Raw genomic sequence first — 26,617 nt, 5'->3', positions numbered from 1 at the left:
AAAACTTAGAACTGAAAAGTCCATCAAGGAACCTGCCCTACCTGCAGCTCTTACACGAGAGACACGCCCCTGCCCCCGACGGGAGCCCTGTACGATCCTCCCAGTCACATGCCAAATCGGCCCTCTGTCATCGGCCCCCGGGTCACAGCTGCGTACGGGGTGGGAACCTCAGGTCTCTCTCTGGGACCCCCCCCACAGATCGCCCGTGAACGCAGCACCATGCAAAATACCTAAACAAACACAAGGTACCCTGGACCCATCAGTGTCTCTTTGCTGGGAACCACTGGGAAAGGCTAGACTCTGCTTCAGACCAGCACACCTCCTTACGGGGACACAAAGGGCCCTCCCAGCCTGCACCGGGCTCATGGCCTCAGAAGGGGCTGTCCTGCCTGCGCCAAACTCAGGGTGTGCCCCTCGTGCAGGAGTCAGTGGCCCTCAGGCACCCCCAGCTCTCTGGGGCTCCCTTCACCGCAGGGAGATGGAGTTGGGGGGCAGCACACGGCCCATGCGGGATCAGCGGCCGAGTGGACCACAGGCCGAGGGAGCCAGGAGTGCTCAAGGCACGGGGTCGGGGCTTTACTCTCTCCTCTGCGCGTCCTCTGGTCTCTCCCCTGGGGTAGTACGTGCCTTTCCACCCCACAGCCTGGCCCCTAGAGAATGGCGAACACTCTCCTGGGGGGGGATGAATCTTGAAGATCCAACCAAAACGTGCAGCCAGCAGAGCTGAGGCCGAAGCCGTCGAGGGAGCGGTCACAAGGCGAGGTTAGAGCGGGGGGCTCACGGCCTCACAAACCATGACCGTGACAGGACGCAGGGGGACAACCACCAGAGTGTGAGCCCCATGGGGCGGGGCAGTGTCAGGGTCGTGCCAGGACCCTGCGCCCAGACAGGGCCTCCCCCAAGCAGGCAATCAGCAAACGTGTCCAACAGACAAATACGTCAGAGAAGAAAATCCAGTCACTGGGGACCGAGGGGTCCAGGGACGATCTGCAGAATTAGTGAAGCGGAAGGAGACGGGAGACCCGGGGGGCACGTCGGTGACCAGCCACCAGCTCGGAAGTGCCCCTGACAGCTGCCGGCCCCCCCAAGTCACAGAGGTCACCACCGACCACTCTACACCCGCTGACCTTGACAGGAAGTTTCTCCGTATCATGCAACCCAGGCTGAGTGACCACCGCTTTTTAAGCCCAAACGCCTAGCGAACCATGTGGAATACATGCTAAAATACTAATTACAGTCCGTGTGCTCTTGTAGTCCTAGAACCTCTTAATAAACGTCTTACAAGTGGGACAAATTGAACAGGCCAGAGACTATCTTAGGCCTTAGAACGCTGCAATGAGGCTGCCGGCAGATAACACGCACATTACCTGAGAAGGACGTTAGTTCTCCCCACAAAAACTCAGGCTCAGTCAGTTTAAAAATCTCCACGTGACCTCTCACAACTCAGCAGAAGACAAATAACCCAACTGGAGAACAGAATGCTCCCAAAGAAGCTGTGCAAGTAAACGGCCGATAAGCACGTGGAAGGTGCTCACCATCCCTAGTTACTAGGGAAATGCAAATCCAAACCAGAAAGAGACGCCTCTTCACACCCACCAGGACGGCCGCTGTAGTAATAGTGTTTTTTTTTAAAGATTTTATTTATTTAAGAGAGGGAGTATGTGAGTGAGTGAGAGAGAGAGAGCATGAGCGGGGGGAGGGGGGGCGGGGGGGGAGAGGGGGCAGTGGGAGAGGGAGAAGCAGGCTCCAGCGGGGAGCCCGATGTCGGACTCGCTCCTAGGACCCCAGGATCATGACCCAAGGTGAAAGCAGACACGCAACCAACTGAGCCACCCAAGTTTCCCAGGAACAGTTTTAAAACAAAACACACAGAAAACGACAAGCGTCGGTGAGGACAGGAAGAAACAGTTCTCGCACACCACCCGAATTGAAAATGGTACGGCCACTACGGCAGCTCCCCAGAAAGGTCCACACAGAGTCACCCACGACCCAGAGAGACGCCAGGGAGAGCTGAAAGCACACGTCCCGCAGACACTCGCCCGCAGACATTCGCAGCCGCGTCACTCGCGAGAGCCGAGGGGCAGCAACAGCACAAGTGTCCATCGGCACACGGACACACAAATGTGGTGCGTCCGTCCAGTGAATTCATCCAGCCGTAGGAGGGACTACAGTACCGAACCACGCGACAGCGCGGGAGCGGTGAACCTGACGCTGAGCGAGAGAGGCCAGGCGCACGGCCACACGGTGTGCGACTGCTCCGTCCTGCGCGCTGCGAGCTCCGTCTCCACGTCTCAAGGCTCCCTTCCGTATCACACCAACCAGCAACTCCTTGACATTTAAGAGAAGGGTACCCGGCAGCCATCGTGAACGCCGATTCACGACCACCATGGCGCCATCTGGTTTCCCGATGGAACGGAGTCAAGCGAGCAGAAGTGGCCACTCCCCTCCAGTCTGCGACTACCCCCTGGATCAGACGCTCTCATCTGGCTGGAGCCGGATTTGACAACCCTCCCAGGCACATATGGCGAGCATACGGTGGGCTCGTCGCGGCCGCCCCCAGACTCTGCACCCCACCGCCACAGGCTCCGCAGCGTCTCCCCTCCCGGAGCCGGCACTTCCTCACACGTCCTCACCTCCCTCCCCAGCACGCCCTCCGGAGCGGGCCGCGCATCGCTCAGCGCCGGGGGCTCCGGGTTAACTCGGGAAGCCGCCGCGGCACAGGAAACCGGCGCCCTCAGACGTCTGAGCGGCAGGGTTAGCGCGCAGACAGGCAGCGCCCGGTCCTCGTTCGCAAGTTGTCACACCCGGAGATGGCTCTCTCGTAAAAGAGATCGCGAAGACGACGGACCGGAGCCTTGACAGGCTTGTTAAGGACAGAGTTAAGCCCGATTTCTCTGTAAAAACACGTCACTGCCAGCGAGTCCGTGTGCAGAGGTGGGCAGGAGGAGGGCCCAGAGCAGAGGTCGAGTGGTGTAGGACCCCTCGGGAGCCACAGCCTGCCTCGTCCTGTTCTTCCCGCTAAGCCTCCTTTCTCATTTACAAACCCTCGGTTCCGCGCTAAGCGCTCCACTTCCATTTCTAGGAAGCGACACAGCAACAATTCAACAAGTGCGTGTTCCTCCCACGATCCCACGACACCCACCCCCGCACGCCCCCGCCCCCACAGTGGCAACAAGGGCGCGTCCAGCCCGGTCAGCCCTCCCTGCCCGGAAGGCGCCCCTGCCCACAGCAGGCGAGGAGCGAAGGGCTGCTGGTGACCTCTGCCGCAGGGACATGAGGGGCGCGCGGGGACGCCTGACTAACCCACTCCCGACAGCGGCCCTGGCTTCACATCCGTGTGGCGCTGCACCGCTCACAGCCGTGGGGGCCCAGATCCAAGGAGCACCGTCACATGTCCGTGCCGGCTGCCCGGTGACTGTGGAGGCTGGAGTCACTACGGGGACCACACCGCAGCAGCCCAAAGAGGGGCGACCCTCAGACCGCGGCAGACAGCCGGGGGTCTAGCCCTGTAAGCTGCGCACCCTCCAGACAGCTGCAACACCACTTCCCCCTTCTCCTCCTCCTTCCACGGGCTTGTGTGCTTTCTACGGTTCATCGGTGGTGCTCGAAGCTGCGGAGCGATGGCCGAGGGCCGCCGCCTCCGAGCGCTGCTGGAATGCGCTGGCGGGCGGGGTTAGCAGCAGGAGCTGGGCAGAAACGGGGGTTCGGGGGACAGGTCCGCACAGGAGCACAGATCGGGATTCTCCCTCAACGTGGTGCGTGGAGAAGCTGTCGGGCTGGCAATGAGTGAGAAGGGGGTGGGGGTGGAGCGCGGGGACACGCTCGAGGCTGCAGCAAAGACGTAACTGAGGTGTCCGTCACAGGCACGGAGCTCCACGCTCTGGGGGAAGCACGAAGTCCCGGCCAAAGCCCAGCGGTTGACCCCAAGAGGACCAGAAGGCTTTGCCGACACCGTCACGCAGACTTAGCGGGCCCTCGTGCAAAGTGCTTCACGCCAGACTGGAGCCGCACGAGCGGGAGCCGCCCCCCAGCACCCGCTATGGTCGTGCATCCTCGTTCGAAGCGTGTCCTGGAAACACAGGCAAGTGCATAAAGGCCCGCGTGAGGACGCGTGGCCAAGGCAAGCCAGGCTGGGGAAGGAAGGAGAGGGGGACAGCAGGGCGGGATGGCGGTGTGGGTCAGGGACCACAGCCCTCCCTTCAGGGCCGTTCTCACTGGCCGCACCGCAACGTCAGTTTGGGCCTGAGGTCACAGCGTGACCTTCCCAGCAAGAGCCGCTACAACAAACAGCCCACGTTGGCTTGTTCCACGCATCCACCCAGACCACCTCCTCAGGTGAGGGGGGACAGAGTCCCTGGCAGAGCTGGCTCCTCCCTCGATAGTCCACAGCAGCTCTGAAAACCCCGAGGCAAGGCGGAACCTGCTCACCCATGAGTCTTCACTGCGTCCCATGCAAGGTTCACTCCGGAACCCTGAAGGGAGTCTGGTGGGACAGTGGCCCGCCTTCACGGACGCTGCTCTGCGTGTACTCCCACCCCAAAACAGGTCCCAAGCGCTGTGACCAGCCCCAGGAAGGACACCGCAGGCCGGGGCGGTGAGTCACCCGGCCGCGTGGCGGGCTACAAAGCCCGACCGGCAACCTGGCCAGACGGGGCCCTTCCCCAGCACCTCCCAGTTCAAACAGCCGGCAGCTCGCACGACGGGCCGCCGGACGCTCTCTTCCCGAGACCAGGGTCCCGCCGTCAGCCCCATCCCAGGAAGAAGCAAGGACAGCGCCTACCCCCGACCACCCCCAAACCTAAGTGCTGGGGCTGGCCAGCAACGTCTGTGCCTAAAGCCTGCAGAACGCGCCTGTGAATGCCCCCGCGTGAACGAGGCTGTCCACGGCCTCACCCCCCCCGACGCCCCCACACACCCAACGGTCCAGGCAGCGCTGTCGGCTCAAGCTGGCTCTCCGAGGCACGCACGCAACTCCGCGATCAAAACCGAAGGAAAGGCCTTTGTCACTCAGATGAAATGTGACCATAATCTCCCCAGGCTGATGGCCAGGTGGTGGGGCCCTGCTCTGTCCCAGACAGACTCCCGGCCCCCGCGTGCACCCCGCGGGGTGGGAGTGCGTAACACGTGTCTGTCTAACGGGCACACCGGCCTCCGTTCCCCAGCCGCACAGCAGCCGTGAGCGGCCAGGGGAGCACGGGGAGCTGAGGCCAGGACAGAACGCGAGCTCCACACACGGGCCTCAGAACTGCCCAGCACGCCCGCCCCTGCGGGGCCCCGCCGCACCCACGGACCTGCCTCCCAGGGGAGACACTTCGACGACAAGCAAGGCGCATTCCAGGGAGGCTCCAAAGGGCACATTCCATCCCCATTCGTAGACACGAGCACTGCGATGTGACTGGGACAGAAGGCGCTCGCTCAATCAGGGGCCAGGGTCACTTCAGACGCCAACGAGAGCGGGAGGCTCAGCGAGCTCCTCCGCCTGCTCAGAGAGCGGTGCACATTCCACCTCCCTCAGCTCCCGAGTCGGCAGCGGTGTGGGGAAAGGGCGGCGGGAGCAGACCCTTGACTGCAGCCCCCCATCAGCTCAGGCCCATCACGCCCCACACGAAACCGCCAGAAGCCGGACTTGCTAGAGGAAGCCTCAGAAACACGCGTTCTGCAATGGGGAGGCCCCGCTCCATGATCCCCACGGCTGTCGCCCAGTCACACGGCCACTGGGACTTCCCGGGACAGGCATGAGGTCTGCCCCCTTCCAGCCGGCATCCCTCCTTCCAGCTCCTGCAGAACACAGATTTATGTACCTACGAGGTAGTAAGGCAGAGCCTTAAATTTAATCAAAAGAAATACTTCACTGGTGGCAAACTGATAAATTATTTAGACAAGGGTTCAATCGGCCTGGAAAGGAACTCTGGGCCTGACAGTCTGGCAGCCTCAGGAAAGAAAATATCATCACTATGGCTTCTCTGAATTCCTTCTTGACCCCAAATCACCTTTATCAAAACGTTTAATCCTGCATAGTTGGGGCGAGAAAAGGAGGAGGAGAGCGCACCAGGAAGGACACGGACTCTCCGAGGCACGAGGCGGGCACGTTTTCCGTGGTCAGTTCTCTGTCCCTCCTGAGTGGCACCGGTGTAGCTCGGTCCCACGTGGCCCACCCGCAGGCACGCAGAGGCACGCCAACACTCACGAACAGGACCTTATTTCCAGCTACGCCACCTTTCTGAGCCTCACAGTACAGGACACGGAGGAAGAGGAGACCAGATCTGGGGGTGTCTACCTCAAAGGTCTAGAGATTTACTAACACTCCCGTTGTTTTACTGCAGGTGGTTCCTTGGCCTCTCTTATGCAGAGCACTCGAGGGCCCCGTAAACACAGTCAAGGGGTGTGTGTTTTGCTCTGCAATGTTCCAAAGGACCCTGATTTACAGTTAGGAACACGCCACCATGCACACCAACGTCTGAGCTTGCTATTGTCTCCTGTCTTGTGCAAACTCTGGGAGGCCACGTGAGGCTGGCCTCCCTCCCCCGTCACCCACAGGAGCTTCCGGAGAGCGGAGGAGCACGCCGCTCACCCCAGAGCCCGTGTCATGACAGCCCGGCGCACAAGGCACAGCCCCACAAGCCGCCCTGGCCAGCCCTCCTGATGCACCCCAGACCTCAGGCTCGATTCTGAACACGCGCATCCCACTACCAGGCAGAAGCAGCAGCATTTCAAACCTCTTTATTGCACTTAAAAATGAGTGCAACCGTCCTGACATTCAACCCAGAAAATACTAAGTATTCACTTCCTGAAAGCGGGCTCAAGAGCCCCGTCTGTTGACGTGAACGGCCCCTTCCTGGCTGCAGCTGGCAGGCTCTGTCCCTGCCTGCAAACCAGCCCCAACGGGGTCCCACCCGCACCGGTGCACCCTACAACCTAGAAACACCCTCCCTAACCAGCCTTTTGAACCGAGTCTCTCCTTCAAAACATCCCCTTGCAGATCCGCTCTTCAAAGCCCACGGACCTCAAGCACGTGTCTCAGACTAACAACATCCATCTGGAGGGCCGTACCCTCTCTGCCACCACTCGCCCCACGTGGCCACTCCCATTGCAAGAAGGTGACTTCTCAACCCCATCCTGAGTCTACTGTCATTTTTGGATGTGTGTGTGTCTATGTGTAAATGGTGCCTTACACGGTAATGCCTCCTCCAGATGCCATGGGAGAGATCTACTCTTAAACAGAGATTCAGATTAAAAATAATGGATTCTACTTTCGAAGATTCCACTTACTGCCAGCTAGCACGAACAAGCTGATGCCTACCAAGTTAAGCTAATAGTAAAGCTAGCAGTAAATCCACTCCTAGCACTCCCCGAAATTATAAATCATGCCCGAGGGAATAAACAGGAAATATCCAGAAATATTGACCCCGTATTCTGAAAGACCGCATCTTCTCATGTGATATGTCTTTAAAAGGAAGAACGTAATTAAAATAGCAGAGCCTGATCCGTGAAGAACACAGTCGGTAGATCTGAATGTATCTGGCTGCATTCTCCTTTAAATAAGTGAACCCAGCAAAAAGCCAAAGCCTGAAGTCGAACCAGGAGATGGTGAGATGTGGGTAAGTGAGAAAGGCGTCCTCTTACATTTAAATATTGCTGGTTCTCCACCTTCCAGATGCCAGTGACGTCAGGTCTTCCGACAGACGTCACCTGTGTGTGTTGTCACACGCGGACGGAAATCTGTCCAAACCGCACGCGTACCCGGAAGCCCTTGGAGAGTGCCACTGAGATCCTGGAGTGCCTTCAAAGTCCTCAAAGAAGCGAGTTTCTACTGACAACAGGAGACATCTCGACTGTCTTTAAAGGGATACACCATGGAAATATCTCTCCTTCCTCATCCAAGCCCCATAGGCATTATACCCTCACAAGAAAGGCTCCTGAGTTTTTATATAACCATCAAGAGGTAACAAATCTAGCAGAGGGAAAAGCAAAGCCCTTGATCAAAATCATCACCAAGACTCTGGCTTCTGAAGAATGGGGGTCTGCAGTTATTAACCCCACAAGTTAGACCCTGCTCCCCCTATGACACAGGGGGACACGGTTGCCACCACTCAGTCATCCCACGACTACGGGCAGCAACAGAAATGACCCGCAGACACGGTGACAGGCACCACCAGATTCACTTCTGGCTGTTCTCTTAGGATGTAAATAACGTACAAAGACTCCCTAATTCCAGATCACCCAGAGGAACAGTCCACAGATGAAGCCCAAGCACACAGGGTTCACCGGGCCCTAAGCCACCTGCCTCCGTGAGGCAGACGCTCAAAAAGGAAAGGCAATGACCACAAAGGCTCCTGGGAGCCGCGTGAGCGAGGCCACCAGCACCCACGTTCCGTGTGGTCGTGCCCTGCAGAGGACTCCCAAGCCAGCCCACCGCACAAAGCGGTACAGAAAGCACCTCCATAAACACCCCAAATTTCTACTCTGCTGCTACAGTTAGTGCATCTTCAAGCCGGCTAAAGAGCAAGGGTGAAGGACACAGGACACAGGTGTTGGGGTGGTTGGTGGGGGGGGTGCTTAAGATCTTAAAAGGCAACCTGCCACTGTTCTTTAAAAAGACAAAACCACAGAACCGTCAGATATAAGCAACAAAAGGCATGGTAATTGGCGGCTGCCTCCCAAAGAGACCCCTACCTTTTGAATCAAAGACCAAGCATATAATAGGTGTCATCTCTTCAATGGCGAGTGCTTTTTTCTCCACTGTTTGAAAATCGAAGACAGGAGAAATAGCTCTAACTAGTTGAGGTTGCAGGAAAGTTACTGAAAATATGTTTCCTGAGAAAAACTGTGATCTAAGAGTAACACGAGAAATGCTTTTCAGCGTCTGAAGACTGTAGGGAGAAACTCGGGCCAAATGAGCAAGAGACCACCCCGCCCAGGGCCCCCGCCAGTGCCTGGCCAACTTCACGCACGACAGGGTGCGTCCACGGAGCTGGGGAGGGAGGGCGCAGCAAGGAGTGTCCAGCCACCGAGGGACGTGAGCTGAGGGTCCGTAAAAACCTCTCGCTTGGATTCAAAGGCTGTTAGAAACCAAGGAACTGAAGCTTCCCTGTAAGAAAAAAGAGAAAAGCAAACAAAGAGCACTTACCCGTGGCTGCCAGTTCTCGTACTGCTTCTGCAAATTCGCACCGATGGTTTCCAGAGCTTTCTGAGGCCCCATCGACAGAGGATCTGAAGAAGCAACAAAAAGCAGAAAGTCCGTTACCCGTTCGTTTCCTCCGCTGCTGAGCCTGTCGCTCACAGTTTCCTCTTCCATCACTCACTTCAGAGTCATCCTGGACCGAGGAAGACACACCTGGGGGTTTTCTGTGTTTAAACAGATGTAGGGAACTGCTATGTCCCCAAACAGGACAAAACGCCACACCTGCTCACCTTTCGAGAGGAGAGCTGTTTGGTCAGACTTGCCGGCCCCGTGAAGTTTCCTCTCCTCCCTGCGCTTGTCACTCAGCCCCGGGGTCACCCTGCACTCCTGTGGCTTTGTTCCTACACTCCTGGCAGGCTGTGCGGGGTGGGCCTCGGGCCTGGCAGGGGCCTCTGTGCAGAGGAGGGGCCCAGGGAGGGCCGCGCAGTGCTTCCCTCGTGCAGAGGGCCAGGAGGAAGACGGAACGACCGAGGCGATGCGTTCTAAGTGCCTTCTGTCTGGGCTGGCTCCTCCACAAGAGCGTTTCGTCAACACACCTGTGTGTTTTGTGGCTTATCCGCCCATTTCAGGAGTGGCTTCTAAGGCAAGGAACTCTAACCAGCCGTTTCTCAAACTTACGTGGTCTCGAGACATCCCTGCGCTCTTTAAAATGTGGAAGAACCCCAAACAGCTTTTAAGTGGTTGTCTCTATTGGTATGTGCTGTATTCAAACTCAAGATGAGAAATTTTAAAAACTGTATTTATTCATATAAAAGTAATAACAAACCTATTACCTTTGAACATAAAGACTTATCATGAAAACTGATTTTTACAAAAAACTAATGAGAATAGCACTGTCCTACCTTTTTTGCACATGTCTTTAACACCTGGTCTTACACATCTGTGCCTGCATCCATCTGTTACAAAATGTGGTTCTGGCCGACACAGAGGAGGAAAATCCCGCCTCGCACACAGACATCAGTGGGCAGGCCACTTTAAAATGCCTCTTGAGACAGTCATGCTATCTTTGCTGCTACACGGAAACTCGACACGTGGTAGCTTCTCTAAGGCTGTCTGAAATGGGGAGTCTGAAACCATAGCAATGAGCCTGTACTCCGTGGCATTAAAATCCACGGGCCTGTCGTGCACTTGGAACAGACCCTCTGTCTGCGGATGACCCTGTGTCATCGTCACTGTCACCGGGAAAGCACTGATCACTGGGCTACACGGACCTTCTGTATCTTGTTCTCCAATATCTCAAATCTCATCACTAGCTACAAACACTTTGGTTGTTTTCCCCAAAATGCCCACTGGCTTTGTTCATTTTCCAGAAAATGCGGACAAATGCCCAAGGCCCATCAGCTGCTCCTCCAGGCCAAAAGGACATGCCATGAAGAGAGCAGCCAGTTGGGCCCAGGACGCGTCCACCACATGACACCCTTCCTCCCTGCGACCAGCACCTGCCACTCGGCGGCCCCCTTCATCACGCGATCTTACAGACGTGCGTCCAAAGGCTGACATCCATCCGTAAGCCTGTGTGTCTGTGCCGACCCAGAGCGCCGAGCCTACACCTTCCCTGAGCTGCCCTCACTGTCCTTGTTTTCCACGTGCCAATGCTAATTCTGCCCCAACTTCCCCAAAGTCATCCTCTCAAATGCTGCCTCCCACACCCATGAGGGTTTCAGCTAATCTCCCTGTCTCCCTCCACTCTCCGGACAGCCCCGGGCCAAGCCCACTTGTGGCGAGAATGTACAACCCCACTCTGTAGAAGGGGAGCGGCTCCCAAGAAAAGAGCCTCAAGGGACCAGGGGACAATAACGTTCGTGTCGTCACAGTCTCACAATGAGAAAAGTAAGGCAAAGCTCAAAAGCAGTTGAAGATCTAATGCTTGACCACCGCCCGCATCTGGCAAGAGACGCCAACTTACAGATTCAGGGTCAGTGAAGCACAAACAGGACGAACCCAAGAAAATCTGTGTCCAGACTCATCGGAATCAAACTGCTAAAAACAAAGACCAAAAAGAGTCCTTCGAGAAAAATCAGCTCACGAAAGATCAGGACTGAGAGAGTCCGGATTTCCCCACAAGACTGAAAGCTGGACAGAAGACAGAGTGCCTTCGCATCTTGAATGAGAACAACAACCCGATATTCACGTCGGAGGGTAAAACACAGGCCTTTTCAGACCCGCAAACACTCACAAACTCTGCCCGTGTTCCTCTTCTTGGGAAATAAAGCACAAAAGAAGCCAGTGAAGGACCCACGGAAAGAGAGAGAGAGAGAGAAACCACAAGACGTCCATGAACCAGATCCAGAGACAAAGCCCATCCAACAGGAGCTGGGGCGGTATTGTTTTAAAAACAAACAGATTCCAGGGTGCCTGGGTGGCTCAGTGGGTTAAAGGCTCTGCCTTTGGCTCGGGTCATGATCCCGGGGTCCTGGGATCGAGCCCTGCATCGGGCTCTCTGCTCGGCGGGGAGCCAGCTTCCTCCTCTCTCTCTCTCTCTCTCTGCCTGCCTCTCTGCCTACTTGTCTGTCAAATAAATAAATAAAATCTTAAAAAAAAAAAAAGATTCCTTGAGCACTGGAATAATTATTGATAGCACTTGACAGATCTACTGGAATATACGTCAAAAAATGAACTCGTAAGTTCACAAAAAATTTAGCAAATAAAAGTAACTGGCAAATGTGTAACCACGGGGAAAATTACACACTGGGATGAGAAAGGAACTGATCGGAGCACCCCCTCTGGGACGGGCACGAACAAGAAGCAGCTTTCTCTCACTATACTTTTCAGTGTTGTGTGATTTCAAAGCTGTATGCACGTATTACTTTGATTTTTTTTTAAAGAATTATAAAACTAAGTATCGGGACTTTAGAATTCGGAGGAACCTCTACCACCAGAGCGTCAAAGTCATGAGGACTCTTCCCGACACGGACGGCGGGCCCCGCCCAAGTCAGTAGCTTTGGAAGAGCCCCGTCGGCTACTGAGCACCTCTGCTGAGGGAACCGAATGAAAACTGGGCTATAATTAACTTACCCGGAAGAAGTGTGGGAAATTTGGGTTTTTTTTTGTTTTTTTGTTTTTAAGATTTTATTTATTTATTTGTCAGAGAGAGAGAGAGAGTGAGCACTGGCAGACGGAGGCAGAGGGAGGCAGAGGGAGAAGCAGGCTCCCCGCTGAGCAAGGAGCCCGATGTGGGACTCGATCCCAGGAAGCTGGGATCATGACCCGAGCCGAAGGCAGCTGCTCAACCAACTGAGCCACCCAGGCGTCCCGGGAAATTTGTTTTAATCCGTGTGTAACTCAAGAAATTAGAAGTTCACCCTCATCTCTCTTTGTGCTGGTAGGAAGCCAGTGCTAAGGTCTCAAAAGAATTAAAATGACCTCAATTCATCCTGTGGTAATCGAAATCAGAAGACGGGCCGGAGACACGAATAAATTGGAATCTGAAAAATAAATTCAGGGCCACCGCAGAGCACAAGCAAAGCAAAGGGAAGCAGGCAACAGCATCAACAAACAGGAAACCATTCCTAGCAGCCTGGCCTTGTGCATGAGCCCAGGAGAGCAAATGCGGGAGCTCGTGTGTGTCTGTCCACACCTGCACGCGGCATCCACGTGGCCAGTGCTATGGCTGTGAAGCTACGCTTAAGAGACTAGAAATGGTTTCCTCTGTAAAAAGATAAAAGGCCTGTTCAGGAGCCGCATGGGTCAGCAGCAGCTCCTGGGTGTGCCCTCGGCCCCCAAGTCGGGGGGGAAGGCCCAGAGCCAGCCCTCTCCTTGGACTTCTCCCCTTGGAAAGCCCAGGCCCTCCAGCCCCACACCATCCTCTCTCATGTGCCCAAGGAGGACATGCCGAGTATCTGCCAGAGCTGGAGGGCACCTGCCACCAGGGCAGTGGCCCCTCACTAGTCACGGGCGCCTGAGAGCAGCACCCCTACCCCCTCCCCAATCTGGATGAAAATCCCTGCCTTCCCAGGGAGGGGCAGGCGCAGTCACTGGCCACTCATCAGGCAGGGATCGGCCCCGTTCCTGGGAACCCCTGTGGACAATTAACCACATGGTTTCCTCCAAGGGTACGACACAGAGTGGGGCGGGGGAGGAGAGGGATCAGGAAGGGGGAAAGAACCAGGACAAGGGGGACAGGGAGACGGTGCCTTGACTCCACACTCACTGCACTCAGCCGAGCAGAGAAATCAACTAGGCCGAGTTCCCGGTGCTGACGGTCCGGTCCGTCTGACGAGGGTCGGCTCTGAGGCTACGGCACTGTCCTAACAAGACATTTCTCCTCCGACACCCTCAGGGGCTTCTACGGAGTGAATGAAGTGGGTGGGCAGGTGGGGGGAAGGGACGAGGAGACAGTAAACGGCATTCGTATAAAATCTGAGCTTTGCAGCGGGCTTCCGGCAAGCCTTCCCACCTATGCCCCCTGGGTCTCACGGTGCGCAGAACGTCACGTTGATGGGAACTGCAGCCAGCCCACCCCACGGCACAGGACAGAACCTAAAGTTCTAAGTGGTCAGATGACTCGGTCAAGGTCACGGAGGTTGGCCATGACGCTGGCGGTCAGCCGAACCGAAAACCCTCCCCGTTCTCTCCGCTCTCCCTTCAGAAGAGCCGGTGCGCCGCCACTAACTACGGACGTGCTGGTCCCTACCGCCGCACCTGGTGCGGCACGGAGACTCTTGCGCCTCCTGGCTACAGTTCTGGAAGATTCTGAGAAGGGTAGAAGCCCAGGAAGCAGGGCTCTGCTGACCTGGTGCCGCCTCCACCCGCTGGAAGATGAGCACAGGTGAGCCCTTTTGAAACCATTCCTCTGTGATGTCGCTCCTCCCCGGAAAAGCCTGCAGTGAGCTGCCACCGGAGAATGTGAAAATAAGCACGACTGACTCGTGTTGTCGGGGCGGGGGCGCAGACCGGGGGCAGGGCTGGCTGGGAGGGGACGAGAGACGGGGCTGGACTTGGGGGCCGCTGCTGAGACTGTTTCTTGACCGGTAATGGGTCAGCCTGGGAAAAGCTGTCCACCTCCGCACCGGGATCTGCACACCTTCCCACACGTCTGCCATCCTTCAAAACTAAGGGCACCTGCGTGGCTCAGCCGGTGAAGCGTCGGACTTCGGCTCAGGTCGTGATCTGGGATGCAGCTCCTCCGGGCTCCCTGCTCCTCCGAGAGTCTGTTTGTCTCTGCCTCTGCCCCTCCCCCTGCTCGTGCTCTTTCTCTCTCTCAAGTAAATAAAATCTTAAAAAAAAATAAAACTTAAAAACATGCAGCGCTCACTGCTCGAAGAACGTGTGTACTTCTTTGTAGCTTGTACATCTGCTAATGGACTTGTTGGCTGCCTCCTGCGTCAAGTATAGGTTTCTCCGCCCGGCGTTCAAGGACTCAGCCACTAATTAGCTGTGTAACCTTGAGCAGCTAATTTCGATGGAGAAAATAATCATGGCAAAGGCCCACTTTGAAATCAGAAGTGGTTTGTTGTGGCTCTGAACCGCATCAGCCATAACACCCACACGTATTTTACCACTGGAAGTGCACCGAGAGGGAGGCACTTCGCCCGGCTGAGGCAGGGCAGAGCGGGGAGCCCCGGCAGTGAGGCTCTGGCTCCTGGCCGGACGTGAATCTCCCCGTGCCTGTGGGTGCCAGGACAAGAGGCCTCCCCCCGACCACCGGCTGCACAGCCAGAAAACAGATGGGGTTCCTGCGTCGTCTGTCACCGCACCAGCACCAGGAGCCGGAAGGATCTGCCACAGAGGGGACGGCTGGGATGCCGGCTGGAAGGTGCTGGCCCCGCCGCTCACACAAGGCTCTGCATACGGGGGACGGGGGCGGCCCTGAACCGTTACGCACGCCTCCTCTGGGGGACACAGAGATAGCCCCGGCCTGACCAGACCGAGAAAACAGGGTCTCCACAGCAGGCCCGGGCGTGCACCAGGCCCACGGCAATGGGTGCCCCCGACACCGACGCTCAGGGGGCCGCGCCTGTGCTGCGAGAGCTCCACCCCCACAGCCGGGGGTCTTGGCCCTCACCTCCCCTGCAAAGGCCCCTCTCCCCACCCGGCCTGTCGTGAGTCGTCCACCCGCAGCATTTTCTGAGCTCCCGGGCTGCCCAGGGTGGCCCCGCGCCCCAGCCCTGTCGATCAGGCTCCTCGCGAACCATGAGCAGCGCCCGCTTCCTTCTGTGCCTGCGCGGAAGTTCCCCTCCCGGACATCTGTGGCCAACCTGACCGACGCCGCCCTGAGTCTGCTGGAACAATCGAAGGACGAGGCCCAGGGCAGGGCTGGCAACCCGAGGACGTGCGAAGACGGTCACTCCGTCTGTGGCTCTGCACAGTGTCCCTCGGTGCCCCCGTGTATCGGGGTGGGGGGGGCAGAAAAGGCTTTCCTCTGAGGACAAAGAGGAAAACGCAGCCAGATGCCTCCCAAATATTTCCTTAGGATTCCAGAATTTCCCAGCACCTGGTACACCTCCAGCCTTCTCACCTCTGATGACACACGGCTCCTGTCACGGAGCACATGAAAGCCCTCTCAGCTGCATGAGCCACCCCTGCTCTGCAGGCAGCTCACCCGCACCTTCTTCCAAACAGATATTTCTCCACGAGGTACGGGCACGCGCTGTTCCTCAGCGCGGTGCTTTTTAGTATCATGCCGCAGCATTTAATGCCGGGCCATAAAACAAAACAGCCTCTCCCCTGCTTCTCTGACAGGAGCTGAGTGTCACTTCCATGAAATAAAACAGCATCTTATTATCGGGCGGAGTGGAGGGGCCGGCGTGGGGAAAGAGGTGTCGACAGCCAGCTGTGCGGGGCTCCTGGCGCCCGGGCCTGCCCTGCGCCGGGGGGCGCCGGGGGGCGCCGGGGGAGGGGGGGCGCCGGGGAGGCCGTGCACTTGGGAATGGCACGGCAAACTGGCTCCTTGTGCGTGCCGGCAACGACGACTACTGTCACCATCAGAACACCTAAGGGGCCACTTGCCGAACTCAGCCAGGCCCGGGCTCGGAGTCTCTCCTATGTGTGCTGGCAGGGCACGCCTGGGGCCACCAGAACAGTCTGGAAAGTGAGTCGGCCCCCTTGTCAAGCTACGCGCACCCGTGGCCCCTGAGCTCAGAGCAGTTTCCGCTAGCACAGGCCGGCTCTGGTGGTTTGACGTGTGTGCGTCTGCAGCCTGAAAGCCGTCATCCCGCGACCCCCCCCCCCGACCCTGGCACAGAGCCCCCCCCCCCCGCCCCCCGCACAGGCCCGAGGGGAAGACGAGAAGCGCCCAGCACTCTGCTCTCAGACGTCCGCTAGAGCCCTCCGGCCGCGGGTGGGCAGCACCGGCGCGGGTCGCAGGCCCCCCTCGCTCCTGAGCCAGCGCGCGGGGGCGGAAGAGAAGCGGCCGCAAGAAGCGCCGCGGTTCCCACGCGGCCCGGGGTCGGCACCGAGCCACGTCGCCCTCCCCGTGACCGCCGTCCCCGGCCGAGACGTGCGTGCCGTCACCACGCGGCTGCCGATGAGGACCTGCTGAAGTGAACAGCTGAGAGGAGGAAGGTGAGGGTCCCGGCGGACGCAAACCCTTCGGACTTCGGCTGACGGCACAAAGCCAGAGAGGGACACCGCGTGGGGACGGCTGCCTTCACAGCAGGCGCGCCCTCGACGCGACGCGGCCGCCCCGGCCCCTGCAGGGGGGCTTCCTTGCGACCCCTTCCCCAGCCGTGACACACCTGGACGTTCACATCCTGAAAAAGGCAGAACCAACCCATCCTTGGGCCCGGGTGGCCTCGCCCCGCCAGCCGAGCCGCTCCTCGGCCTTCACCGCCTGAGCCCCCGGTCCAGCACCTCTCGCCCCCCCCCCCAACTCAGGGCCCCGGCTCTGCTGCTCCTCCTCTGGGCGCTGCTGGCTCCGGGCCGGCGGCCTCCCCGGCCCCCTTCCCCGACCAGTTGCGCCTTCTAGCTGTCCCCGGAAGCAGCTCCGCTCCCGACACCCGGAAGCGCCAGCCCCCGCTAAATGCAACCCCACCATCGCCGCGGCTGGGCCCCAGCTCTCAGGCCCGGCGGCCGCTCTCATCACGCCTGAACCCTACAGCACTAGTTCAAAATGCTGCCCCTCTCCTACGTGAGCCCGGAGCACGGGGCCGCGGCCGGGCGGGCAGCCGCTCGGGGATGAGGGGCTCGGAGCCCGACCACGGGCTGGGAAGAGGCATCTCCGTGGAGGGCCTGGGGACCTGGCAGGGAGGAGGACAGACACCCGCGGGGGGACCGGCAGGATACAGGAGTCTGACGGGGGTGCAGACAGCAGGGAGGAGAAGCCGCCGCCCATGGAGAAACCATATCAAGGCTGTCAGAGGAGGGAGAAAAGTCCTGCTGAGCTGGAAAGGAGACGGTTCTCAACCTGCACCCGCAGTACAGAAATACAGACGTGAACATGGGTATACAGAAAGACACATGTGTGCACACACACACATCAGGGAGAGAGAGAGCAACGAGGCACTGGTTCCCATGAGGACACCAGCACCCAGATCCCAGTTTCTAAATCTGGATGCCACCAACGGGAACTGGGCTCCTGGGAAGCGTGCTCCGTGCCCGGACGGGGTGGAAAGCAGCAGCCGGAAGTCAGGACTACTCGGCAGCAGCACGAGACAAGGGCCACACGAGCCAGTGGGGACAGGGCAGCCTGGCAACTGAGCACGTCGGGACGAGCAATGGCACAGCAGACTGTAACCCACCGAGTGAAAAAGGAAACCGTGAGTTCGCGCCAAACGCGCTTGACGTCAGGCGAGGCCCACCCAGACAGCTGCACCCTCTTCTCCAAACCGGTCTGACTTGCAAAGGGGGAGGGGGGCGCTCAGAGCAGGGTTCTGGCAGCACCGCTTCACCGAGTGGTAAGCAAGTCAGCTGCATAACCAGTAACAGGACAAACGTACTGCGTGCCACCCGACACAGGCCGTGGAGGACGGCAGAGCTCTCCTGTGACACTCTGCCACTCCTCAGGAAACAGGGCACCCACCAGACCCCGCCTGTGATCCTCCGGGTGTCACGGTCATGGGCGTCAAGGAAAGACTGACAACCTGGTCCGGTTTGGAGGGACTAAACCCAGGGCATCGCACGGCGCTGAGCCAGGTCCCTGTGCCACAAACAGCATCCTGGGACCAGGGACACACCTGAAGGCGCCCGGTCTCCCCTGGTGGTGATGGCCACGCTGGGGTTGCGCTTGTGGGAATCACAGTAACTCACAGGGGTGGACGCGCACTGCAGGAGCTGATGCTTGTACAGAACAGGGGAAAAGCTCCTTAGCTCTGTGCTGGCAAATTTGGGAATTTTTTTTTTTTTAAATATGTACTGCTCGATACCACTGCAGATTTGCCGAATCCAGTGTCCAGGAATCTTCTTTCTCTTATTCCACACTGTTAAAACCGTATCAGAAGGGCCAGCCCCATTCACTTTCAAAATAAAGGGCAAACACGAATTTTTTAATTTAGAAAAGGTGTCCGTTCTTTTGAATTCAAAATCCACTGCAATGAGTACACATTGCTAACTGGCAGAGTAATTTTAAAAACACGGTATAAAAAATCCGTTCACCTCTGCTCGGCAGGGAGCCTGCTTCCTCCCCCTCTCTCTGCCTGCCTCTCTGCCTACTTGTGATCTCTGTCAGATAAATTAAAAAAAAAAAATCTATTCATTTCCTGGACTTTTCAAGGCAAGGAGGAAATAAGGAATTCCTTTCATTTTCACAGACATTGTCCCATAAACACCCATCGAAGACACTGTGAGGTACGAGGGAAGGCTCTTTTGATTTTTTGGGGGGAGCAGAGAGAAAAAGCCCAGAGAATCGAATGGAAGCCGAGGGGCCTCACCTGGAAGGTACAATTCCATATTCAGACACCACGACCCATAGGATCCCAGAGGGTTCACACTTCTCCGGGAGCACACCCTGGGATCCGGGTTGAGGAGCATTGTTCTAGAAACCGAAGGTAAGAGTACTTCAAGAGGGAGAAAATAGAACACAAGTGGTAAAATCCAGCTTTCACAAGGGGTAAATGAAGTGGAAACAGTCAGTGGTGGCTAATAAGAAGTCAATTTCACAGGCACAGACGCTGGGATGTGGCAGAAAGCCAAGAAGGTCTCTAGGGAAATCAGCCACGGGCGCAGCTACGCTGTCACTGGGCGTGGGGAACAAGAGGCCTGGGCTGCAGGCGGGGGGCTGTGTGAGACAGAGACGGTCACCCTAAGACCCCAGAGACAGTGAGACTGGCAAGCAAAGTGAGAAAAACAATACCGTTTCCAATTCAGACTAGAATATAGGCTTCCGCCCCCCCCCCATCCCATCCAAAATAGTGTTCCTCCCACACCTCTAGTGAGCCAATCACCACTTCCTGCCAGCAAAGCCCTCTGGGGGTCTCTCAGTGAGCAGAGCAGCCTCTCACGGAGGTCTTTTCCTTAAGTCCAAGCCCCACAAGGCTGACCTTCACAGAGCAGAGGAAATATGTCATTTGCAGTTTTTGTTTTTTAAAGCAGATGAAGGGAATTTGTGCTTTTGCTGAGATGGAGAAACCTGGAGGGGGGAGGGTGCTGTTGTCCCCAATCCTATCAAGAACTAAACGATCCACAAAAGAAACAATAAAAACCCCACACTTCACTGTTAAATTGCGCCAAAGTTTAGAGAGAAAATAATACCCAATTCGCTACAAACTCCTCCGTGAAACAAACAACAGGACTACTTCTCAACGCATTTAAATGAAGGCATCATTATCCTGCTTCCAAAACCAAACACACACATTGCAAGAAAAGAAAACCACAAACCAGGGCACCTGGCTGGCTCAGTGGGTTAAGCCTCTGCCTTCTGCTCCAGTCGTGATCTCAGGGTCCTGGGATCGAGCCCCGCATTGGGCTCTCTGCTCAGCGGGGAGCCTGCTTCCCTGCCCACCCCCCCACCTACTTGTGATCTCTGTCTGTCAAATAGATAAATAAAATCTTAAAAAAAAAAAAAAAGAAAGAAAGAAAAAGAAAAGAAAACCACAAATCAATACCACTCATGAACACAGTTGGAAAAATTCCTTAACAAATTATTAGCCATCAAATGCAGCAATATATTAAAAAGATAATGCCAGGCATTCAAGGTTGGCTTAACACCCAAGACTCTATCAGCATCATTCACCACATCAACAAACTAGACGGGAAAGCCAGGTGATACGTCAGAGATGTTGAGAAAGCACTTGGTAAGATTCGGCATTCTTTTTTTTTTTTAAGGTTTTATTTATTTATCTGAGCGAGAGAGAGAGCACAAGTAGGCAGAGCAGCAGGCAGAGGGAGAAGGGGAAGCAGGTTCCCCGCTGAGCAGGGAGCCCGATGCGGGGCTCGATCCCAGGACCTGGGGATCATGACCTCAGCCGAAGGCAGCCACTTAACCCACTGAGCCACCCAGGAGCCCCTCGGCATTGATTCTTGATGAAAAAACTTCCAGCAGACTAAGAAACGTCCTGCTGAATGGTGACAGCCAAATGCTCACCCCTCCCGCAACACGGAGCTGCGAAGCACTGGGCAGGCCTTCCTCGGGGAGAAGCAGGCCTCCTTGCAGTGCACACAGGAAACAGCCGCTCCGTTTTTTTAAAAAGTATACAAAGCTACTACCACGTGCAAACTTAAAGGAGAAAATGCTATAATCCAATAATCATTACTTCCTAATTTTCCCTGAAGCGCTTCGTGCAGGACAACTCATACCTTGAAGTTCCAAAAGTTCAAAAAGAAACGAAACTCTCTGATTCACGACAACCAGGGCCGGCCTGCAGCGCACTCAGTTAGCGGGGGCCGGGGGCTGGGGGAGGGGGTGTGGGAGGGGCGGTTAGGGCAAGCCCCACCCAGCCCAGAGCCCACAGGGACCCCCGCCCCAGCCCACGGAGGAGGGAGGGGCCGCACCTACCGATCCAGCACTCCAGACGCGCGCACGGGGTGGTCTTCACCACGTCAGGAGGGTCCACGCCGACGTTCAGGCATAAAACTAAGGCCACGCTGACCGTCTTCATCTGGAAACACAACAGAAACAAAATTATTTCAATATGCATCCCACCGACACAGCCTTCCAGCTCAGAGATGCTCCTAGAACGCATGAAGCCCCGCCCCCATCACCGGCCCCCGCGGCTGTCCTGGGCCGCCCCCCGAGGTCCTGCCAAGTAGCTTCCTCTCTGGGGGGGTTTCGGAGCAACGAGGGCAGGCAGGAAAAGGTCCACAGCGAGAGAGGCCTCCGCAGGCTTCCTTACAACACGTGTCCAGAGACAGAATTACTTGACTGAAAAATAGGAAAGCACCTGCCACCTTCTGCCAAAGTCCTTTGCAAAAACTTTGCACAAACCTACACTCTGACCAGGTCACGCTACTCTCATTATTTAAAGTCATTCTGATTTGGGGAGGGAAAATTGTCATACTCCTGCGGTAGCATTCTTTCGGTATTAGTAACACTGGAACTTCTTCCAATGTGTGGTCACGATTTGTGACTTTCTGTTTTGTGGACGTCCTACTCGTGTCTGTACCACTGTACTGGCACTACTGACTATTCCCAATTGACTTCGTGTACTCTTTACATAGGAGAGGCTGCGTCCACATTATTTGTTGCGAATATTGCCCTAGTCTGGCGTTTGCCATCCAATTCCTTTCCTGCCTCTGGACGTGCCAAGCCTCGGTTCTATCATCTGACGCAGCCCGCTGAAGACCTGACCTGCTCCTTCTCCGGCGGCCCAGCATGCAGAACGTCAGCCCTCCCGCCCCAGCTGCTCCGGCCAGAAACGTGCGGCCCATCCTTCAAACATTTACTGAGCACCTGCTAGGTGCCCATCACTATTTTTAGGTGGTGAGGATACATCCATAAATCAAAGGAGCCAAAATCCCAGCAGAGGGTGGTAGGGGGTGTCACTTCAAACAGGTGCGAGGGCTCCGAGCTGGTTACCAGCCTTGAACCCCCCGAACCCCTGTTTCGGAATAACGGAGACCACCCCTGACTCCCCACCCTGCCTGCTTCGTCCAGCCTCTTAACTGCCTCCTGGGCCTGTCCCCTTCGCTATCTCTGCTCCCAGCCACAGCCAAGTCCACGCCAGCTCTGGGCTGCAGCCGCCTCCCCTGCCGCCCCGTCCCCAGGGCGGGCTCCCCCATACAGCAGGAGCATACCTTCACACGCACCTGCCCACTGCCCTGCTCTGTCCATCCCAAACCTTCAACACCCCCATCTGAACTGCCCAGCGTGCACCCAGACCTTGAGAACCCAGTTCCTGCTGCGCACGCCGCCCGCCTGTCACGGCCCCACCCTCAGTGGTTCCACGTCCTCTGCCCACTCGGCACGACCTGGGGTGTGACCTGGAAGCCTGCCCTCCCGCTCCACCAACCCAGACCCTCCCTCGCGGTCTCTGTGCAGACAGCCATGTCTCCGGGACGCTTGTCCCCAGACCCCAGTGGGGGCAGTGCCACCTAGCACCATGCTCTCCTGCTGGCAGAGTCCTCGGACCTGGGCTCCCAAGACCAGAGCTGACCCCCATGGACGCCAACACCCAGCACATGCCCGGGGCCCGGATGTCCCGCTCAGTGAGGGTGCACGTGGATTTCTGGGGTGTTTTAACGTGTTTTACGTTTAACCGTTCAAGCCATCTGATGTTGCTGTGCTATATGACACACCAGGAGCAACAGTTTCTGTCTCAAAACACTAGCCAATCACACCAATTCCCCGTTAAATAATCCCCAAACTCCCAGGTTTGTAGGACGCCTATAGCATATATAAATTCCCAGATAAAACGAATTCCACTTCAGGCTAACTGAATGTATCCCGTCATCACGTCAACAGTACTTGTACTGGCACCATACTGATTTCAGTTCTCTTTATAACACTTCACAAAGCTTGGGAGGGAAGGTTTCCTTTCTCACAATCTTTTTTAAAGTTTTACTTAGCTTTATTTATATTCATCTCTTTTCTTTCCAAATTAATCAGTTAGTTATTCAATTTTTTAATCCCAGAGAGACTTTGACTAAAGTTACATTAAACTGCGTATTGGTAACACTGAGCATTTTAAATTGTCTTCTTTGATCCGAGAATTCCACCTGTGAGAATTTGTCAGACAAAAATACCAAAAAATATAATAAAGGGGAAGTCTGTATGTGTAAAGATTTTCTTCACAGCATTTCTTATCATGAAGAACAAGTAGAAATGACCTAAATTTTAAGCAGATAAGGGAATGTTCAAGCACGCCATTATATTCTCTTAACAGAATGACACTTAAATTCTTATAATGTTAAATGAACAAAAATTGATTCAAAAACACCCCAAAAATCGTACTAAACATATAAATTAATTTTGGCAAGAAGTGACAACCTCCTAATATTCGATTTTTCTATACAGGAACACAGTGTGTTTCTCTTATTCAAATCTGCTTTTGTCAGTACTGTTTTCTTAGTTTTTTTCACCAAGAAGTCCTGCTCATCTCTTTTAGGATTATCCCTGGACACGTCACCGATGTTTGGAGCAAGTGTGCTTCTAGGCGTGTATTCTCCCCATCGTGGTTTCTCGGGGTAGCCGGTAACACCTCCGTTAGTCACTTTATTAAATTCCTCATTAAATGTAATTACTTCTTGGTGACCCTCCACAGGGCCCGTAAGCTGACAAAGAAACCGCTACAAATAATGAGTCTGTCTCGTCCCTTCCAACAGCTCGTTCCTCTCTACCTGCTCCAGGTGTAGGCGCTGCCCACAACTTCCAGAATACGGTCGCTAACGCCTACAGAACATGGCAACAGCGAGCTTCGCGCTGGTTTTAATGAGACGTCATGAGTGTGTCTTCACGGAGAATGCAGCGGGGACAGGAGACACGCGTATCACCACCTTCCCAAAGCTCGTGCTGGCGCATTTCACAGACAATAGACCTCCGAGTGCGAGTACCGACGCACCTGTTCCCGACAACCAAAATCCAAAGGGGGTTTTTGCTTTTACGAGACAAGGCAAAAGGCAAGAAGCGGAAAGGCGAGTGCAGCTGGCTGTGCGGCCGTGGCCGTGGAGGCGGTGCACCTGCCCCGGGGGCCTCGCACCGTGTCTCGCGTCCTGCACCCCCCACCCCGGGCTCTGGGCCGCGTCTGAGAGCATCAGGGTTTCACCTTCACGTACTGTGTGCATTAGCAAGATGTGTCCCCAAGGTCTCAGGAGAGCCCGAGAGGCCATTTTGGGGGTCTGGGGATGCTCAAAAATGTTCTCCCACATGAATGAATGTCCCTGTGCTTTCTGCCATTTCGGCTCGGGAGAGGGTTCGTGGGAGCGCACGGTTTTCGGAGAGCAGGGAACCGGCATAAGCTTTATCGCATCAAGAAAAGATACCTGTGCTCAAAACAGAATTTAAAGTGTGTGGGGGGAGAGTACTCAGTCTTAAAATATATGTATCTCTTAATGATAAGTCGCTTTCTAAAGGGGCTGTACGCCTGCTGCCAGAGACGGCCGAAAAGAAGGACACTGTGGACACGGGCCAGAAGCTTCTCGTCATGAACCATAAAAAACAAATGGTCCCTTCATGGTCAGGAGAAAGGGCAGAAAATCACTCAGAGAACAGCAATGGCTACTGCTTTTCTTCGTCATTTTCCAATACTTAAGCGATCAGTATCGATGGTCCCGCACAGCTATCCCGCCGTCTTACAGCAAACTGGGCCTTTGAGCCCGACCGGGAGCCCCGCGGAAACCTCTCTGTGGCCTTCCTACGGCCATGGTGAGTCATGCTGACGGCCGCCCCGCGACGTCTCTCAAGCGAGGGGTCTGTCCTGTGCCCTGCAACCGGGAGGTGTCGGGAGGCGGTCACCCTCCCCCTGCAGCGAGCTCCAAGCCGCTTGGCTCCGTCACCCCTCGGCCTTCTGGAAGGGACGCCCGCTCCGAGAAAACATCCACCTCTACGGGTCAGGTCTCATTTCCAAAAACACGGTCTGCCCCACCGGAGCTTAGTGGCTGTCCGTAGTCTTACTTGGTCCTCCATGTGCGAGGGGATCGGGCTCCGGAACTGCCAGGGGCCTTCACAGGGCCCAGCCGAGGGAGCGACACGCAGCTATGTGATGGGAGGCCAACCCCCCGGGGCCTCAGGTCCAGGTCGGCACCTCCGAGCAGCGGGCCTGGCAGCCGCCCCCAGCCGGCCCCGGGCCCTGGGAAGGAAGGGGGCACCCCGCTTCAGGGAATGCGTGCTCAGTGAGCCCCCGCACTCCCCCCACTTGTGCCTCGGGGATTCAGGGCAGGCCCCAGGCTAGGGCACCTCTGACCATTTCTGAGCAACTGCCTCTAGCTACACTCACCCCCTAACGGGCAGAGGGGGCCGAGAGACCTGAGCCCTCCGGCCACTGTAATCCTTCCCTAAAGGGCCCGGAACCCGGTGCTCATGTCTCCACCTGCTTTTTGGCGAAGCTGCCTTCTCCTCGAAACCTCCCTGGGGTCGGGGAGGTGGTGCAGGACGAGGCAGGGCACCCGCACAGCGCCCGCCAGCCCCGAGCACGGTCCCACCGTCCTCCTCCTCAGCCACACCCCAGACACATCCCCTTCCTTCAGCCTCTACAACCGCACTTCATAAGCTTAAACACACAATTCTCGGTCATATCATTTCTGATCTAATTACAAAATTATTATGTCGGAAAGTCTCTAAGGGCTTAGACAGAAATACTATTGGAAGCCCAAAGATCACCCTTTCATCCCACGAGACGCTAAAGGGCCCCATGTCCCCAGGCCTGGCACCAAGCACAGTCTTCGTTAGTGACTAGACGTCCCCGTGGCCACTCTGCAGGTGAGCAGCGGGACAGCGTGGCCCTCAGACCGTGAAATCCGCTGCCCTCCACCGGGGGAGACGCGGAAGGAGAGAATCTGACTTGTCCTCGCTCATACAACACACACCTGACCCTACCTCCTGAGTGATGACTTTTTAAGAAAACACAAGAGATCAAGAATATTCGGACACACGGATTAGGAGAATGTATCTGGCAGAACCAATTTAATTCCACCAGCGGGAAACACTACCAGTGAATATCCTTAAGCCAATCAAACGCGTCTCGTGCCTCCTGCAAATTTCAGTAGTGTTGGCCTGATCCCAAACACGGTAAGTTTGAAATTCTTAGCTAGATTCTAAAGTGCCTTTTTGGTGTTTTATTTTCATTTCTCATTCCAAAAGTTCCAGATTAATGTTTTTTAATAATACAGTCATAGCATTAAGAGAATGTAAGGGCCATGAAATTTAATGTACCAAAAACTGCATAATGGTATATAAAATAACCATTTTGGACTTTAAAACATTTCTTCTTCAGTGCAATGTAATTGAAGATGACAGTTATGTCCCCGGAGGTTAATTCTGAACTTGAAAGAGTATCATCTCAAGAAGCTATAAAAATGAAGTGGTCATGGAAAATGTGAACTTTGTCATGTTGTTAGTTCCAATCGCTCCTGAACAAGAACCTAACCCTGCAAGCGAGAGGCAGGTACGGACGACCTCTCAGGGCCTGG

At 55.9% G+C, this 26,617-nt stretch overlaps 1 protein-coding gene across 1 annotated transcript in view; it reads right to left on the bottom strand.

The window, feature by feature from the left end:
• RPTOR (regulatory associated protein of MTOR complex 1) overlaps positions 1-26,617 on the bottom strand; it is a 316,629-nt gene that overhangs the window by 228,364 nt on the left and 61,648 nt on the right. Inside the window, exons 2-3 of the mRNA XM_080826085.1 lie at positions 21,051-21,153; positions 9,128-9,210 (exon numbers count right to left, since the gene is read on the bottom strand). Of these exons, the coding sequence (XP_080682211.1) occupies positions 9,128-9,210; positions 21,051-21,153 (186 nt within the window). The remainder of the gene's footprint in view (positions 1-9,127; positions 9,211-21,050; positions 21,154-26,617) is intronic.

This window comes from Martes martes, assembly GCF_963455335.1.
Source record: "Martes martes genome assembly, chromosome: 16".
Classification (NCBI taxonomy): Eukaryota; Metazoa; Chordata; class Mammalia; order Carnivora; family Mustelidae; genus Martes; species Martes martes.
The sequence above is the reverse complement of the archived record's forward strand: the minus strand, read 5'-3'. Positions and strand labels throughout refer to the sequence as shown.